Below are 19,184 nucleotides of genomic sequence, written 5' to 3' on the forward strand. Positions count from 1 at the left end.
CTCCACGTTTTTGATAAAAGATATTAAGAGTTAGGGCAGCAAGATCTTAAATTGAAATCACCGCCAGAAGAAAAGAAAGTCTGGTTATGGGTTCTTTCACAATAATTGCTCGTATGTTCACAACGGATATAGTTTTATTGTGAGGCGGCAATTCTTCATCTTACACCAGTGAATTGGCAATAATCTGACCGCACGAAACCTATTCACTTAGAAAACGTTGTATCCCCTGTTGGAAGTTAAGTGCTCACTAGATATTCCGTTCAGTCAACCATGAGACATTGTTATCTGTTTTTTTGTAACCGACGTCTTATTTCAAAGAATAATGAGCAGCTGGCCGAAAAGTATGAGGAGATAACCGTCCGAATGGAAGTGAGGAGAATAAAGGGGCAGCCAATGAATGCCAACCAATACCCACTGCTTGGAATGTTCTTATTATCCAACCTGAGGCGAGAACCCTCTTGTGGTCAGCAGGAAGGGTATCTGGACTTTTTTTAAATACCAGATAGCACCTCATTTTAAACTTCAGCATATTTATTCCATAATTTTTCATTAAAATGAGTTCTTCGTAATCGCCAACCGATTTCTGGTTTGATTATTTGACTGTTCGAACACATCTCATCCAAACATTATCTTTAGGAGTTAAAATCACCTTGTATGTTAAACCGTACAACCAGAGTGTATCATAAGCGCATCAATTGTGGCTTTTACTTATCGACGTGCTTGGCTAGGTCTTGGACTCTGTATCAGTTTACTCTTGACTCAAATCCAAGTAGTGATCAACTTCGTAAACTTTCTTGCTGTAAACCAAATGCGTAGAGATCTCAGGGGTGGACCAGCTGACCGATAAGGTGATGAAACCAGAAAACTGCCCTTTCTTTTAAAGTAAACTACTGCTATGTGCTGGTGTACAAGAAAAAACCATTGTTTGAATGCGAAAAGGTATGCAGTTTGACCCGTTGGACTTTGGCTTCGCGGAGCTCCAAGTATTATGTTGACAAAACAGAGACCGGCGGTCAGTTGAAAACAGACGAATGGAAGGCTTCCAGACGCTTTACTAAGACGTGGTCAAACATGTGTTAACTGGCAGTGTCGAAAATACCAAAACAGTGAAACCATGGTTGTTCAACCTCCCGTGTGTTTCTTGAATCTCAAAGGGGTGCGAACCACAAAATCCATTGGTCGTCTGACTGACACCTAGACAGGGAGTTCAGGAAGGCTCTTCGCTTCCTATCGGAACCACTATTGCGAATAAAGGCGGTGTAGTCAGTTGTCCCGATAAATCAACCGATTTTTGGTCGTGTGCCTTTCCATTGTAGCACGTGGCGCCACAACGCTCCAACCATATAGGTTGCATGTTGACATGTCTGGAAGCACCGGCAGGGATACAGGTATCTGTTGCGGCGCCATTTCCTATCCAACCGCTGAAACGGAATGCGGCAACTTTTGTGATGTTTACAGTGGGTTAACAAGACAGCCGTAAACAGAAGTTCTATGGATATCATGCCCAAGCAATACGGGGGGTGTTCCTGTTTTTTTCTGCTTTAAAACGGTAGACGACAGGAGCCGCTCGTGCCATCTTCCTGACATTTGCACGCTTTAGATTAGTGAAAAATATGTGCCGAGTGAATATGCACAATCCAATACAGAAAGCTCCAAAAAGCTGTCTAGAGGTATGTTGGTCCCCCCAGTGATTTCGATAACTAGCCAGCGCAATAGTCGCCTTGTACGCCCTGTTCTACGGGAAAATTGTTTAACCGTGCTAAAAGCTGACGTAGTCCAATAGCCACTCTGCAATTTTTCAAGCAAATTAGCTGTCTAGTTGAATGTCAAACGAAACTTACTGAATTCGACTCAGTATCTGGGGAGTGCTATTTAAGTTTTCCCCAGTGGTTCACCCGTAAAATTGATTTGTTCATCCTTTACTTAGTTAAACACTGACAAGGGAAATGAAATGATTTTCATGGGTTATAAACTTTACCACCTTTGGGACAGGTAGTACTCCATAGAATGTTAACAGGATTTATGTTTTATAGCAGATGAGCACAGGCTTCATCACATACAATTCTTTCATCCTCTAACGATTCTCTGTTTACTTATTCCTTCTGTAATTCAATCGTTTTCGAATTCGAATGGCCTCCAATGCTTCAGGTTGGAAAGCATCTCCAAGATGCGTCACTTCTTTAATGCGGATGCGACATTTATCGCTGAACTCATTAGGTACCACCGACCGGTTCATTTTTGGCCAAGTGGCCATCCATCTATTGAGTCGACAATCGCATGGGTTTATTAATATCAGTATCCTCTACGCGATGGGATTGTTACAGGGAAGGCTTTAATATGAGTTCAGTGGTCTTTTTTTCAAACAGCTTATAGCGAAGAATTTGCAGACCGCTTGACGAGAAGGAGAATGAAACTGATAATTAGCAAATGAACGCTCCTGAGCTGCCTATATTTCGACAAATCGCCAACTTCTCAGGGCGCTATTCTTAAACAAAGCTAGTCAATGAACAGGCTTCGCCTAACGACAGGCCTGTGGACGACGGCACTTCCCAATCAGTGCTTGCGTCGTGCTGTTCCGCACAACGTAAGCTGGGTCAGACAAAACAGTTGAGCGGCTGTCGAACCCATGGTCGCAACTGCGCATTTCCATACAGGTGTGTAAGAGGTAAGAACACTGGGTGAATCGAGCCCGACTGAGAACAATGGGGCGCGAAAATTCACAACAGCATGGCAAGCAGAAAGTGTGGTATCTATTACTGAAACCAGAGGTCTCGTTTTGATAGAATTCATAGGCTGAACGAAATCCACGCTAACAAAATGATGACCATGAAGCTTGGCTCAGCAATCCTTCCAGATGTGTAGTCATTTTGTCCAAAAATTCCACGGAGCTGCAGTAGATATGTGACCTAGTGGTAGCTGCGCAATGACATGCGCTCCATTAGCTCAGAAGGCAGCTTCGCAAAATTCCCTTTGTGCCTAGGTTGCGCAACAGATTGGTCAAACACTTTTGAGCAGGAAAACTTAGCAGTGAAAAGGTGAGGATAGATGGAACTTCATCCAGCAACCAAAATGATGTATGAATAGAGTGCTGGCTTTACTCATGGTGATAATGTCTCTAGGATAGCCCTACCAAAGAACCAGTGAGCAAATTAATCAGAAACCCACCCAGACCGTCAAGGGGCCACAAGAGAAGATTATTTAGGACTAAGAAAGTAAGAGCGCGCTATTCCACGTCTTTTTTAGCCGACAGGATACAACAGAAGCAGTATCGCTTCGAGAAATCACATTAATTATCCTACCGGAAAATTTAACAGAAGATGATTAAAGAAATACACTACTCACAAAGCAGCCAAAATCGCTCCGACAGCCCGCGACCTCTTTTGTCCTTCCTTGGCCTCCTCAGGTAAGCGCAGGTTGTTAGTTTTCACCAGCCTCCTGTTCTGACTGAACTCCAAGATGTCCGCGAGTAGAGAAATTTACTAATTCGTAAATTATGTTGGTGCCAAAGCGAGATTCAAATGAATCTCCCGTTCATGGTATTCTTGAAGTAAATATTCCGCACAAGGGCCGGTGCTGGAAGATCTGCTATAGCCCAGTAGCAGGTTTGCTTTTTTGGGCCTCATTGGGTAAGCGTAATCTCCGAGGTTTTCGTCAATCTTATGCTTCACTTAAGTGAATCCAGTAGTGGGCTGTCGATGAGTTATCATGTCATGTGAATGGAATATAAGGCGGTGTTTTCGTGTATCGTGCCAGCGGAAGAATGAGGCGGTCTTTGTGCGGCACAATCGGTCGAAGAATAGCAGAAACGAGATATTCAGTTGAGTCTCCCGTTAACACTGATGTAAGTTCCGGATAAGCGTGCTTTGCCGGAGTTGAAGAAGGTTAAGACATCCTATTGGTAGTTCTTATTCAACGATGCAAGACAGTTTTTAGTGAAACTTTAGGATCGAGGAAAGTGAAGGGGGATAAAAGTTGGCCTCACTTGACATGATTTTGTTGCCTAAGTTCGTGACCACGCCAAACAATTGTCGCTGAAATATTGGATCATTTTGCCGTAGTAAATAGAGATTTGAAGGAAAAAGGATAGTTAGAAGTCGCTTAGTTTACCCTTTACTGTGTTTTATGGGTCCAACGCAGAATAACTGACAGGGTAATCATATAGAAGGCAGTGTGAAAGACCAGACGGCCTGTCCGTCTGTTCGTGAAACTCGCAATACGGTTCTGTTAAGCTAAAGATGTTGCCGACATCGTAAAAGAGTGGACTGTCACAAGCAAGTCAATGTAAACAAATATTGTGACAACGTCCAATTTTTACGCTATATGTTACGCTCAATTGTTAATATCATTTCATGCCATACCAAGATAAAAGCGATCACAAGCCGATATTCCTGTTCGTCCACATCGGTGGATCACCAAATGGACACAAACAAACAAGATTGCTGCACACAGATGAAGTTATAACCTACCCCATCAATTATACAAATCTTCACAAACACACTATTCCTGCGAATAGGAACTAACATTCAACGACAAAGAGGCACATTTGTCTTAAAGGGAAATAGTTGCTCAAAACATTGATCAGAAGTTTCTAGGAAAAACATGAGCAGAATGCAAGTGATTTGAACTTGCGTTGTTCTTGCTTTTTCTAAACATATATCAGCGAATTTCATCCCTATCTTCACACAGCTGGTCTGTTTTCGTCCGATCTGATGGTAGGCTTGCTTTCACTTCGTCTACGTGGCAGTTGCCAAAAACACTCATTGAAAGTTGTATAGTACATTGTATTGGTCAGTGTATCGAATTTCCTCCTTGATTTCGACAGTGCTGCCTGTAATATGCCCGTACGTCTGTAGGCCACCGTTGAATCGTAATGTCATAGTAACTTTTCAGTCGGACTAATAATGGGGTGACCAGATCAAGAGTAAAGAAGGGAACCGAAGCTACAGAAGAGAAATAATCTACCCGAAATTTGCCCAGGGTTACGCCATTAATTGATATTTCAGGGAGAAAACTTCAAGCTCACAATTGCACAAGGGAACGGGTAGAAGATTGAAAGTTGAAATACGGGAATCGACACCCAGCAAATTCGTCAACAACAAAATATATAGAGGGTGATTCAAGCAAGTGAGGAGAAATTAACTGCAAAATACCAAAAGAAGGATTGTCTCCAGTTAAGCAATCAAAGGCGAAGAAGTCAACCAAACAACGTATACTAAATGGAACATAGAGTTGCGGTTAGCGGATCAGACGCTAGCAGATCTGAGCACCCCCGGACAAATCTAGGGCGTACCGATAAGGAAAAAGACGCTTTGTAAATAGGTGGTCACCAAAACACTCAGCTGACTAGACGACATCGCGGAACGAAAAATCAACACAACGCCACCTTTTAGTTGGCTATTCATGCCGAAGCTTATAAGTACTGTGGGAAATCTATTTATACGCAGGCAGAATTCGAAGCGGCGTCACAAATAAATATCGTTGACCTCTCCCGAACTGGTGACGAAACGTCTGCAAGCAGCTGACCAAGTTTGACGAAAGATCACTACTTGATACTTCCTCTTGCAAATGAAGTCATTCCGCCAAGAAAAACCGTGTCCCTCCTTCATCCTCGGTGGGACTCATTAACTGTGCACACGTCACGTGTCTATAGACGTATCTAGACCAGCAAACTCCTCGTTTGCGGTTGGGCACTACACTACTCCGGCACGGTGATCTGGACCGTAATTCGTTCAACTAAATCAGAATTTAGTACCATTCATCCCTTATTCACACAGGACATAGTATGGGATCCAATGTTTGATGAATCCTCCAACCCGTGTCTGTTGATTTATATAATCTGTCAGAGCATAGACTTACTTAGGACTCAGTGAAAGGCTATCTCCTGTAACTGGTGTGAACTGATGAGTTTAATAAAAGTTTTAACCTATAATTTCACCCAGTTTACTGGTGATTCAAAGGTGTCCGATTAATTGTACTTCATTTCGGCGGAAATACATGCCATCTCTAGGTGAGAACTGTTATAAGTACTAGACCGATAGATTAACCAGTTCATGTTTATTTCTTTCTCCAGGTAGTTGGCTACATTGATGAAAGTGTCATTACCTATACTGTGCAGTCATGGAGACCAAATTTCGATGGCAGGATTAGTTCTGAAAACAAAAGACAATTTGGTTCTCTCAGACTAGATGGACGTTTCGCAGAAGGTTTGGTATTCGGGCCACCGCATATCGTAGCCATGCGTTTAACCTACGCGCACACAGGGGGCTACACACCAACGATAGAGCGTGTGCCGTTGTCAGTGAGTGTTCCAGGTCTTACGCGACATTTTCGAACTGCTCGTGTGCGGCGGTCATTGGCTCCACTGAGTACTCCTCCACACCAAACTGGGAAGAACACAATCCATGATGGTCATCTCGGCAGTTTGAGTTTGCGTCGTGAACGCAACACTTTTATGACCCGTCGTAATCGTCGTCGCCGCAGAAGAAACGAAGATTCATCACCCGAATTACAGTTAGAATTATCAGTCCGCATTGTACGACTATACAACCGGGTAAGTTATCCGTGACAAAACCGAAAGTTTGAAAACAGTAAAACCATTCAGAAGAACGCGCTGGTGATTCATGCATCTAAAATGATATTAATAAAATAACCACAGTCATAGTTCTGATGTTGACTTATGCAAAAAGCATTCTATTAATGTAGAAATGTTGTGCTCACGTTTGCCCGTTCGGTCACCAACAGAATTGACGTAGTTTACTTCTCGTGAGACAGAATTAGGATCCGATTGTCCTGTCCAAGGTGACCGACCCATTGAGTAGGGGTGTTAAAACAGAAGGCGCCCTTGAAAAGATTCACCTAATGCAACATTATTATAACGTATAATTCACATGCTACACTGTTAAGTTGTACGAAAAGGAAACTACTGGCGCGGTATGTCTTTTACGCACCATTCAACTGTATTTTTACTGATTTTGAAAAAAGCAGTGATAGAAATTAATTGCCGCGCCATTTCTTGGACGAACCAAATATACGAACTCAGCCTGTATGAGGTGGAACAAGGAATCTCTTTCTATGGAGACTAGGGTGTACTTTTGTGACGGAAATCCTCGGACAGGGCTTTATATTGGCCTCATTTGCATTGCCTGTAGACTGTATGTGACATATAAACAGCCTGTGCAAACTTTATGGGAGAGCTAATCACCATCTGTTGTTCCTGATAACCGGTTACTGTTTTATTGAAGGTACTTAGAGCGGAATGCATGGCTCAGATCTGCAAATGCGCTGACTCCGGTAGGTGGAATTTTGTGGAAAAATCCTTTTGGCTGATGAATACAAACGATAGGATTGATTTTAAAGGCCGCTCACGTTTCGAAGCTAATTGGTAGATTCCTTTCTGACGAATGCGTTAAAGTTATTTCACTTGGTTTAGAAGTGAAAACTCTGCAAACGAATTTGGTTGTACTGTGAATGGCACGATCCGCAGTGGAAACTTTTGGCAATCCTCTTCTGAGTGCATTTACACTTACATTCTTCCGTAGTTTCGTACACCTCTTGAAAATTTGATTTTGACGAAATATGGGATAACCTAGTTTGTAAAACGTGGTGTGCTTTGTTTGGGTCCCACGTTTCTCAGAAGGCCCATTTTAAGTGAAAAATTGTCCAGCTTTCCAGTCCGTTCAGCATCACATACGAAAGCGGAGATTGAACCTATACTGGCTTGAATCGCCACACTTCATGTTTGAAACAGGAGGTCCCAGTTTTATAACCCTTGCAGTGACCTTGTGCAAAACTACTCAAGGCCTCTTTTGCAGCCGTCCATATGTCATCTGTACGCTAACTCATCAATTACCAAGTGATAAACTCAGACAGGACACTGAAATATACTGTGCCGTTCCTTTTGGGTCGTCCTCTGGAACAACGCTTTACATCATCTTGAGGATTCATTCTAAATTTTTGGTGAGCTTTTGAAGGCCTGGTCAGAATTATCAACACAGCTGGGGCATGTCTGTGTTGCACTATCCAGAACCACTGTAGATATGAGTATCGCTCACAAAGTTCGATGAAGATTCAGATACAAATAGGAACTATCTTCCTTGTTAAACGTATGTTTTTAGACAACTGGTTTTGGGGATTACAGTCAGGTACCCAACCTTAAACCCAGTCCTTTGTGTGTATTTGTTCCTCACGTTTTTCCAAAAACTACATTTATTTAGGCCAAAAATAAAGATGGATGCGGTCTCGTGTTGTGATATATACTGTTCACCCGTAAGCGGTCGTTACCGGTACTTTACAGAGAAGTACACGGTTCGTGACAGCCTTGTGTATTCGTTGAGCTATATATACAGCTGTATTCTGTCCAGCACCTAAAAATTTCAAGCCAATCGGTCATCTAGACGGGCCAAAATAAGATGTGACGGTTGCAATGGTACCGGTTATGCTGTTCACGTTTGTGAGACTATGCGGTGCGTGCTGGTGGCAAGTATGCAGCCTTATTCAGTTCTTTATCATTCCTAATTGTTGAATAAATCAGGAGCGCTTTAATTACCCGATTAATTGTATCACGGCTTGTGAAACTAGTGCTATAAAAGTTCAGGGGCTGTCCACGAGATACTAACAGAATCTCTCATACCATGTTGGTCAATGGGTAAAGATCTGATGAACACAGACCTCTGGCTCTCCAGTTTGGGGGTTGGAACATGTGTGACGACGTGTTCCGTAAGAATGGCAACGTACTTAAATTTCTAGCCCAGCATCTCTGCCTTGCGGTTGGCCTTTTGAACCAAAGGCTTTGGTTGAGGACCTTAATCGTCCTCCTCTCTAGGCTTTGTAAGCGCCCTGGCACCATCCCAGCCCTCGTACAACCATGACATTCACAGCTAAAAGTACCTAATGCCAAATAGACTGTCACGTGGTGCAATCTGCCGGGCCGCCTTGTTAACCGTTGTCTCTACAAATCCCATCATCGTATATTTTTTACTTGAGCTGAATAATTTCTAATAAATTTTTGATAGTGTAATACTTTTTGATATTCGCAAAACTTTTGTGCTTACTCTTGCGATGTCGTCAAAGAGCTCATTAAAACATTCTGAAATAAAAACAACCTGTCTGGGTACACATCACAAACGACTGCTGTTAGGACGATAGATGTTTGGATTTTGCCTAAGTATTCCGATGTCTGATCCTCATGAAACTCAAAAGAATGTTGGGTTCAAACTGGTTGCTATAATTTCATCTGATAACCAAATTTAGTGGACGAATTCGTTAATGTGCTGTCCCAGTTAGCTCCCCAGGTAGTAAGCAGAGCTGCGCGATATGTAAACAGAGTGACACACTACAGGTGGGTCATCCGATTCCCGACTGTCACTACGCGTTGCATTTCAGGTTGCACTTCTTCATCATAACCAGCCAAACTGTCTCAAAATAACGACCGTAAGCACGAACCAAAGCAAAACGAACCAAAAATAATACATATGATGTATAAAATGGATTTTAGTTGTGGATGGGGGGATAAGTGTATTCACTCCGTTGATCTTCACAGATCCCGGATGGAGCCCTCAGGTCGGGTGCTACCTACCGTCTCGCAGGATCTTCCTACCTGTGTTTTACCGCGGAAGATCTTCTGACCGCGGAGGCACTACAAGCTGTTCGAAGTGATCTGGTCAACCTTGCATTTACGGTCAAAGTAACTCCAAGCCTTGGGGTGCTTACTTATCGCTCAGTCATAACGAAGTTAAGGAAGCATCGTCCACCTTCGGATGCCTTTGGTTCATCCACCGATGCGGTTACCAGAAGTGATGCGGAACTGGCCGTTGCACAAGAGCAGCACATCTTAGAACAGTTTCAGGTGAGCGAAATAACGGTGCATGAATTGGAAGCAGGCGACATCTGCTACATCAATCAACGTCGTGATAGAATCACTGATCTCATCGGACTTAGGCAGACTGGTCGACACGACTTTCCGACCGTATATATGAACCTGGAACTTCTGGTGAGTTTTTTCTAAAAGGTATACCATTAACAAACAGATTGCAAAATAAATCTTGGTAGGCCCAATCTTAGGAGGTTTAGTGGAATCTCACATGCAGTCTGAATTATGGAAACACGATTAGTTGCTGTTTATGGTTTAGGTGTTATACACCGAATGAATATTCCATCCGTTGTCACCTGACGTCTCGAACTACTGAGAGGAAATCTGACTGGCAATTTATGACACCTAAGCGGGTTAACACGAATATCTCAGTGAAATTGGTCTGAGGCACATGCATAAGGAATACCAATCTTGGTAGCCTGGTAAGTCAGGAATAGGGGCAAGTAACAGACTTAGACTCTAGTATTCGATGGGTAATAGTTTAACCAGATATGATGAATTACTTGGGATTGCAACCTAACTGTTTTTTGGCACCATATGGGAAATCGTGAATTTATGCTAGCTGTTACTTTACCTGATGAGATTGACATCAGAAGCGCTTCTTGCTAGGATAGTTTTCTTCCAAGTCTTGTCTTATCTGAGGTAATTGCAGTGGAAAGGAACGGAGTTCTGATGAATCGAACACAACCGCTTACTGTGTTGTGTATTCATGTTGCTTTGTGTTGCGATTCTCTGGAAATTACACTGGGATTGACATCACTCTTGTTAAAAGATACTCAAATAAGTAGTTGTGAAACGTAGTGAAAATGGTTTACTTGGTGTGGTCAATTGCAAATGTGATTCCTTTTTTTGCCAGCCGCCATCGAGGATTGTTCTATCTGAGCGTATGGATCCCAACGTGTTTATGCGAGCCCGCGAAACTGCTCCACATGTTGTAATAACTCCGTTGCATTTGAATCACATCCTTCAATTCGCTGATCCATACAATGGTTATGCAACGAACAACCTAACAGAAGAGAGTCTTGCACCAGATAGCGTTGTCTACCAGATCACTGGTCCGCCTAGGTTTGCTGCTACAGACACCAGTGTGGGGGGCGTCGAAGCGACTCATGAAGCTGGTCGACTGGTCAGCTTAAGCGCTGTGACAGCTAGTACTCACGAGGGGGACATGAATCTCCAACCGGGCTTGTCTACCAGCCTGCGTGAAGCAGAAGCACCGTCGGTGACCGAATTCACACAGAAACAAATCAATGATGGTGATATTGTCTATGTCCCTCCTGTTTCCGATATTGGCATAATGGTAAGTCTTTTCACGATGACTCAGGAAATGGTGGTCGTTGGGTTGTTCGCTGAGCTGGGCAATTTGACTGCAAACGTTTCATCACCAATCGAGGTGACATCATCAGTGCGTTATTGTGGAGCGTAGTAGTGCTAAGCACTACTGATGAAACGTTTGCAATCAAATTGCCCAGCTCAGCGAACAAGCCAACGACCACCATCTACACTACCTGAGCTACCGACATTTTCCTCTTTACAGGACTCAGGAAAATGTAGACCTGGAAAACTGTCATTTCACTGTACTGCTATCCTCATGCGCATGGTAACCTCCATTTTACAACAGTAGCCGTCGATCAACAAACCTACTCGATATCAAGATCCGACAATCAATACATTTTGTTGAAGTTACAAACAATTGTTATTTTTATTGTAATCTATATTAGCCCAATGAGCATACCACTATGTGTTCTCTACTAGTTCACATTTTAACCGTACTTTGGCATTTTATAATCGGAGTACCGATCTGGTTGCAAGCACATTACATCAAACACGTTTAGAGTTACTGCACCAAGTGTGCAGCTTCTGTCACACAGAGTAGCAAAGTAATGTGATGAGCGAATGCGCTATCACGAGCAAAGCGGAAGTTGAGTGGTTTGAAGAAACGACGAGTAGAAACGCTTTAAAAGAAGTGACCGAATAGGGAGCACAAGACAAGAGAATGACACACAAGAAAATTTTAGACCATGAAACACTACTTGCACCTGAACTTTCGAAATTGCCCGCTATTCTCTATCTCTTTATTAGGACAGTGTCCACTTTTCAATACCTGCTCGAGTACCTTAGTTACTCTCTAGTAGTTTTCAGCAAACCCCACTGTCAGCAGTAGAGTCACACTGATGGTTATGATACGGGTCGAAAAAGTCTGTATCCGAATGATTCTACTCGACTGCAACCTAACGATCAGTTTTGTACTTCGTTTGCCTTTCAGGACAAATTTGTCGTCGTGTATTATGCAGTGACCGGTCCAGGCAATGTTCGTCTTCCAGATCGCCAGCTTCGTGTTTTGATTGTTGCTGAGGATAATCAAGCACCAAAGATGGAGGTAATACAGACGAAACTGATTGTGGGCTTTATGAATTTCTTGTCATGTTACGTCCGAAAACGTAGCTCTAGTTATGTTATTACCAAGACACGTTCTGAAGTGTCGATAAATATCAAAACATTTGGCAACTGGTGTTGATCAATCAAACGAAGACTGAGGTGTGGCCGAGGATTCTAATAATGGTGCTTAGTTTTAAGGAAAATGAGTTGTGAAAAAGAGAAAATTCACTTTTTCCAGAATTTACAAAGCATATCTGAAACAAAACTTTGTGAGTACGGTTTCAGCCAATAAGTTTATCTCCATTTCTTTACGTACGCCCAAATAGGTTATTGCTTTATTAGTGTGAGAGTATTGAAGTTCACTGTGACGCTAGGGAGCTGGCTGAGTATCAGATTGGGATGTGAAATGATAAATTCGAATCAGGTTATCAAAATAAAACCTCATTAAAAATAAAGGAAAATAAGAGAGGTGGGGGAGAATTTGCAAATTAAACACCTTTTGAGTTTGTAAGGAGGCAGTTGGAAAGAGGACGACGCTGGTATCACCTTCAGACAGATGTTGGCTCCGACGGCTAAAAAACACCGTTGATTCGGATGAACTGACTGAGGATGGACAAATGTCGCATTTTGTCCGAAGTGAGATTTGTATTACAGGCTAAATGATGTGTTTGTGTTTGTTAAGAAATTTATTTTATATATGGGTAATACCAAGCACCGTCACAGCAGTGTGTTGTGCTCTAAGCATCATCTCTGAGACCAAGATCTTGGTAAGACATAAAATTCTAGCTCTGAGCGCTGAACCAGAGAATTGAATTCGTCAAACGAAATGATTTGGAGGTAAAATATGTAGACCACCTCTGTCTATTCACTTTGCTCAATAAAACCTGCTAATGGCAAATTGTCTTCCTTGAAGCTTTTAGATAATTTTCTCATCCATCAGTTCACTTATTCGGAAAAATCCTTCTCTTTGAATTTTAAATGAAGGTTCTTCATCCACTAGACGTTGCGCGCGATGGCGAGCTTTTGCTGAACTCCGACCTGATTTCAATCAGTGATGTGGATACTGCATCGGACCGACTGAGTGTGCATTTTGAACGTTTACCACGCTACGGTGAAATTTCGTTGCTGATGAAAGATCCCCGAAAATTTAACTCCACTTATCCAGTGCCGGTAACTGAGGGACAGAGGTTATCGGTATCCATGTTCAAAGCGGGACAGCTAAAGTAAGTGCTGGAAACTGTAAATTATGATTTCTTTCGTTTTGAGACTAATCACAATTAAGTGGACTTACGCAGGTCCTGATAACTCCATTCTCTGTTTCCACAAAGTCCTCAGATAGAATCGTTCGACACGCTGGTCAATGAGTCTCAATGAGACAAGAGCCTAATGCGAATGGGACATAAAAAATGCAATTACTCATGAAGATATTCTGTCTAAAATGAGCGCATATGGAGGGGAACACTCCCCTCTAGTGACCACGCTTGGTTAGTTCCCCGAATTCAACTTCATTTCTCATTCACCTCAAATGAGTCTCCAACTTTCCGAAGAAACCTTTCCATCGACCAACGCAGCAGCAATTTTCAAAGAAGACAACTGTACAGTCTCAGTTTTGAGCATAAAGTCTTGGATTTGTTTTCAAACTTTGTTTGAATGGGAAACTGTTTCCAATAGAAAAACTGCCAGAACTCCGTTTGACTCATTCACGATTCCCTGAACATAGACAGTGGTCTTGTTTTCCCAGCTGCAGTGAGCTATCTTAGGCTTGCCCTTGGACACTTTGAGGTATAAGGCTTCGGCACTACAGGCGAAACTTACCCTTTATGACCCCACTCATTTTTCCGGATTTGAACAACTCCAAAACATAGACAAACAACAGGTGTAGAATTTTATGTCATACGTTTATCGTTTCCGTGGTGCAAAACATTGTTGACCGAGATCCAAACCAAGCAAACCAAGTTTAAAATAACCATTCGCCTTGCTTTAGAAGGTGATTAAAACATCCAAAACTTCAGGAGCCACTAGTGCACCTTCTTCCCCAAAATCAGTACAAAGTGAGGTGATTTTATCGTACTGTCTGGATGACTTACATTCCGGACGCTTTAGGTACATTTCTGCCACTCTCGGAAGTTTGCAGTTTTTACTGTTTTTTTCGTCACCCACATGATCGAAAGATTCGCGTCTAATTATTTTCACAGTCCGGACAATTTTAAAGGTTGGGATACATATGGTTGTAAATGACTGATTGGGAAATTTCTGAAGCCCTCAGGTAGTGAATCAGAGTGTGGCAGTAGTGCTGCTACAGGTGTCTAATAAGCTTGTCTGATAGATCCAATAACAGGTGTTTCATGCAGGTGCGGGAAATCGCCCTACATCTAAACCCAGACTGATTTTTACTGCAACTACGGAGATTCGGTTCTTCTTGAGGGTCAATTCCGGTTGTTCCTGGTCACGGTCGCGAGCCTGGATTAGTGCTACCATGATGGGTTTCTAAAAGTTCACTGTGTCTTCCTGTCGTTATAAATGTAGTAAAAGAATGAAAGGTTACTACTTATTCACCCAAGATTAGAAGATGAAAAGCAAGTTATCCCTTCTTGACGATCCAATGGATTAACAGGAGTTGGGGACGTTTCTTGCAATCACATGTATACTTTAACCGCATCGCCTTTTTCCTAAGGCGTCGTTGGTCAACCAACACTCACTATACTGAGCACTAGAGAAACAAGGAATATTTTTCTTAGCGTGTGACCGTAGGTTTGTGGTTTACACAATGGCTTTACAAGGGATGTGGTACCAGTGCCATCCGACTGGAGGGCCTGTAGCGTTGACTCCAGATGTGTGCGAATAGCTAGATGTATGGATATGCGATGAATAAAAGCTTTCAGAAGGGCTACAACCTTTTTCTGTCTAAGTACTCATAATGCCTTTAATCTCAGAAACTACCCAAATTTGATTCGTCGCTCCAAACAATGGTTTGTTCAAAATAGACGTCACAGTTCACCAGAACAAATCTGGACGTCAAAACCACTCTGGTTTACAGTGATAACGTTACGCAGGCCACTTTGTGTGCTATTCTGTTCAGAATGCTTTCACAGGAATTTTTCGACCCATATGGTTCCTTCTGTTCCATGCAGTTTCAGACTGCAGAAAATAACATTGTTATGTTCTTTTCTACGTACGGCACACGATTCAATATATAAGCCATTTATGGGTCATAATTAATTAAGCGGTGTCTTCCTTTAACTTTATTTGGTCAATCCGTGTGTGCTGGATTCGGCGCTGGGTTAGGATTGGCGCTAAATTAGCACTGTCGATCCACCAGAGTAGTATCTTTCATTTAAAAAAGTCTGTGTAGGAAGCAAACGAATGCCTCCATGCAAATAGACATCAGCGTTACCTGAATCTCAATGTATCATCAATCCGGCAGGACCACAAAGTAGGCTCTTCAAACTGAACAACTTCCAGACCGAATATCACGGACGGTTAAGTTCCCAATTTTAACGTCTGAATTGCTTCCGATATAAGCGTATATCTGATTTTGTGATTTTATGCATAGCCTTTATCGTTTCTTTGAAAACACTGACAGTCATGTGAGCTACCGGTACACTCCATCTGGTGAGTATTGTCCCTTTAAAATAATTCTTGTGAATTTTGTTATACAGCTGTCATTAACGGGAATAACGTATACAGATTTTTTTGAATTTGAGCATTGATAGAGACTCGTCGTGTAAGTGCGTCCCCTGAAGAACAGTCATTTACGCACTCTTATGGTTGACAGACTAATGACAAGCCTCTTTCTTGATGTTTCTCCGTGATGACCTGTGGGTTTATGGAAGAAGTAAGTACGCCGAATTTCGTAGCACCGGTCCAAGATAGGGTATACATGCACATATTCAGGCACTTGTGTTGCTAAGTTAGAAGTTCATTAGAGTTAATGTCAGACCAGCGTAACCAGTGGTCGTGGAAACGTCAGTGTGCACCTCAAAATTTGCTTTCTGCCGAAACGCTACCATGAATAACCGCTTCCTTCATATGTAACCGGGGTGACTCGAGTCAGATACGCGAGCAAACGGTTTTCTAAATTTTATCATCTCAGTCCAGGTATATAATCCACCGAGGACAGTAAAGTTGCAAGGCTCCAAAATTCTTACCGGATAGTTTATAGGATCGAAAATCGTACATGTTTGTATGTGCTTCGTTGGTGTTTGACAATATACATTGACTCCATCTTGAATCCATTCGAAAAAATAAGCACACAAGTAAGCGATGCCTTGGGTCTCCGTTTTTTTTATGAAAACTTAGTAATTAAGAGAGGGGAACACATACACAGTCGGTGTATGTGTTTTCCCTTTTCCTGTTGATCTGAACTCGCTCCGTTGCAAGTTCGTCACCCGAGGACAGGACATCATAGTGCAAGGACAATTTTGTCTTTGTTGAAAGGACGACTTTGTGTTCAATCTTGATCGACGAGGAGAAGTATCACCTGTTCTTCCTGAATGTGTGGCTTCCTTTCATAATGGGTTTTCTGGTCGTATCCATACCATGATCATGTGGCAGGAAACAAACGAACATACACGACGTTGTTTTCCTTCAAATAGTTCACTCTTTCTGTCAACGTAATTAAATTGACATGCTTACCTGTATTCCACCCGGCACCTAATCTGCATAGTCAGTTATTATGCTGGAACTTTCTCACTGAATGACGTTCCTGATAACGGCTAATCTTACATCGTACTCGCCCGAAATATCGGCCGCGTGTATGAAAAATGGAGCTGGATCATCAAAACACCTGTAGTTTATCTGTTCATGCTTTCACGACAATTAGTCGCCATTGACAATAAATCTCTGATACTGGCGACAGAATTAACTGTGCGTAGCATTACCGTTTCTCAACTCCCCCCAGAATGATAACTGCTGATGAAGTACAAACTGCGATTTGGTATGCTAACTCTTGAAAGGGTATGCCTAGCTTTTTAAGGTGTTTCCTAATATAGTTATTAGTGAGTATAAGCTTGACATTGTCCCATTTGTACAGATTGCGCAATATAGTACCCGGAATAAGGCATAGACACCGCCTACACTTGAGTCCCCTCTGTTTGTGTTGTATCAACCGAAAATATATCAACTTGCGAACCAGAATTTGTCTGTCACTAGTTTGACAAGAGCATCGTTGAAGTTTTCAACGCTGATTTCTGTTGTCACATTCCCAAGACACTGGGCTTTGAAGAGTCTGTAAAAGCGCACGACCGCTTACTGAAGGCAATTTTTCGTGTTCAGTTGGTGAAAAATTGCCCGTGATGACGAAAAATTCGGACACATTGCCCTTTCCTGAAGGCGATGTATTTCGTGCGACAGTTAATATCAGCTTTCTCTGCCAGAACCGTCTAATGTGCGATCCCTCCGAGGAGAAGGCAACCTTTTTCTTCTCTGTGATGATCTCCCCTCTTTCTTACCACCTGAATTTCGCACCATTGTTGCTCGCCCATTGGATCATTAGCTTAAACAAAACGAACTGGCCGTCTGAACCGTGAGAAACTCTCGAAAAGGAACTCAGTAGATGCATACAGCCCGACAATCACTGTGGAGCAATGTCATTCTCGTTGAGATGAGCTAATTGTACGAACCGCACAAAAGAATGAAAAAATTGGTTCTCGCGAGCTTTGCATTGAGGGCCGGACACCGTGATATTTGGCTACGAGTTGTGACCCATCAGTGAGGTAGGAAACATTGTCACAGATCATGTCATGTGCAGTGGTGGTGACAGGCTGATCGCGCAGCGACGTCTGAGAGTGGGACTTCAGGCTGCCTGGACATTTTTTTCTTTTGCCCATAACTTCGTCCCCAAGACAACCAAAGGCCCTGTGACAGCAGGATGCCCTGCAAATGAAAGATCTAGAAACCAGTACGGAGAATTCTGTTGCTGCTGTTTTCTGTTATTCACCTAAGAGTCACTTTATTCGATGACGAATGCAACGCAAACGGTTTTTCCATCAGTAGTTCGCAGGTTCCAGTGTTAAACATTAGCAATCTGAATCTTTCCTAAGTTGGCCAGAATAATCAATCAAAATAACTGAAGAGTTTCTTCATCCTTATTCACCAAATAAGTTCCTCCACACACATAGTTTGAATGCCCCTGGAATATCGGTTATGGGACCACAAGTGTCAAATGTTATCGAACACTAAATTACTTGATATTACTAGACAATTATTTGAGTCCAAAGGCATTTGTAATGAAGGCCAAAATTACACCAAAATTATGAGTTACAACCTAAATGATTCGCCAGGAGCCAGCTATATAATGTAACTTAGACAGACACACCTGAGTAGTATCTGAAGTTAATTGCTTTGTTCGAAAAAGGATGTTCATTATATAGGGTACAATACCATATAATAGCACATTCACTGCATGCCTCAGTTTTTCAACTGTGCCAAGAAGCACTTTGGTTTTGATCGATCCACTGTCACTTGTGTTGAACTTCTATGCAGGCTACTTCTACGCATTCTCTCAAACAAATGACACCATAAAGTGATGTATATACTTAATTCTATGGGCAACCTATACGTTTATGCTAGTCTACATAGCAAAGTTTACTGTTTTTGAGGTAGAGCGCGTTATTTTTAGTGAAAATGTAAAAAGGAGAACGACCGAAAATACGTGATACGGAACTTAGGATTGAGTGAATATGACTACTGCATTCTTCTCCCATTAGTAGTTTCAATGGAGTGAAGCTGGGTACAGAGCTTCCAAGTTTCGAAATAAGTAGCGTTGTTGATTCATCTGTAGACCGTTAATAAATTGGACCTTATTTCTTAGGTAAACTTCGGTAACATACCAGATAGTTTGCGCTCGTGTGGCGTATCTTTTGAAGAGGGTTGCTCTATGCAGAAATGGAAGAATCCCCTCAGCCTGGATCTCTCCTTTCGGGGGGGGGGGGGGGGG

The 19,184-nt window shown here is 42.3% G+C and overlaps 2 protein-coding genes across 2 annotated transcripts in view; one reads left to right on the forward strand and one right to left on the reverse strand.

Moving 5' to 3' along the window:
- T265_13339 (hypothetical protein) overlaps window positions 1-19,184 on the reverse strand; it is a gene marked incomplete at both ends in the record, with an annotated part of 73,001 nt that overhangs the window by 26,885 nt on the left and 26,932 nt on the right. The gene's annotated exons all lie outside the window — the stretch shown is intronic.
- The window catches only part of T265_03832 (hypothetical protein), a gene marked incomplete at both ends in the record, with an annotated part of 67,690 nt that overhangs the window by 21,598 nt on the left and 26,908 nt on the right, over window positions 1-19,184 (forward strand). The window contains 5 exons of the mRNA XM_009168403.1: window positions 6,071-6,550; window positions 9,539-9,988; window positions 10,725-11,168; window positions 12,135-12,248; window positions 13,232-13,470. Of these exons, the coding sequence (XP_009166667.1) occupies window positions 6,071-6,550; window positions 9,539-9,988; window positions 10,725-11,168; window positions 12,135-12,248; window positions 13,232-13,470 (1,727 nt within the window). The remainder of the gene's footprint in view (window positions 1-6,070; window positions 6,551-9,538; window positions 9,989-10,724; window positions 11,169-12,134; window positions 12,249-13,231; window positions 13,471-19,184) is intronic.

The sequence above is a fragment of the Opisthorchis viverrini genome (assembly GCF_000715545.1).
Source record: "Opisthorchis viverrini unplaced genomic scaffold opera_v5_56, whole genome shotgun sequence".
Lineage (NCBI taxonomy): Eukaryota > Metazoa > Platyhelminthes > Trematoda > Opisthorchiida > Opisthorchiidae > Opisthorchis > Opisthorchis viverrini.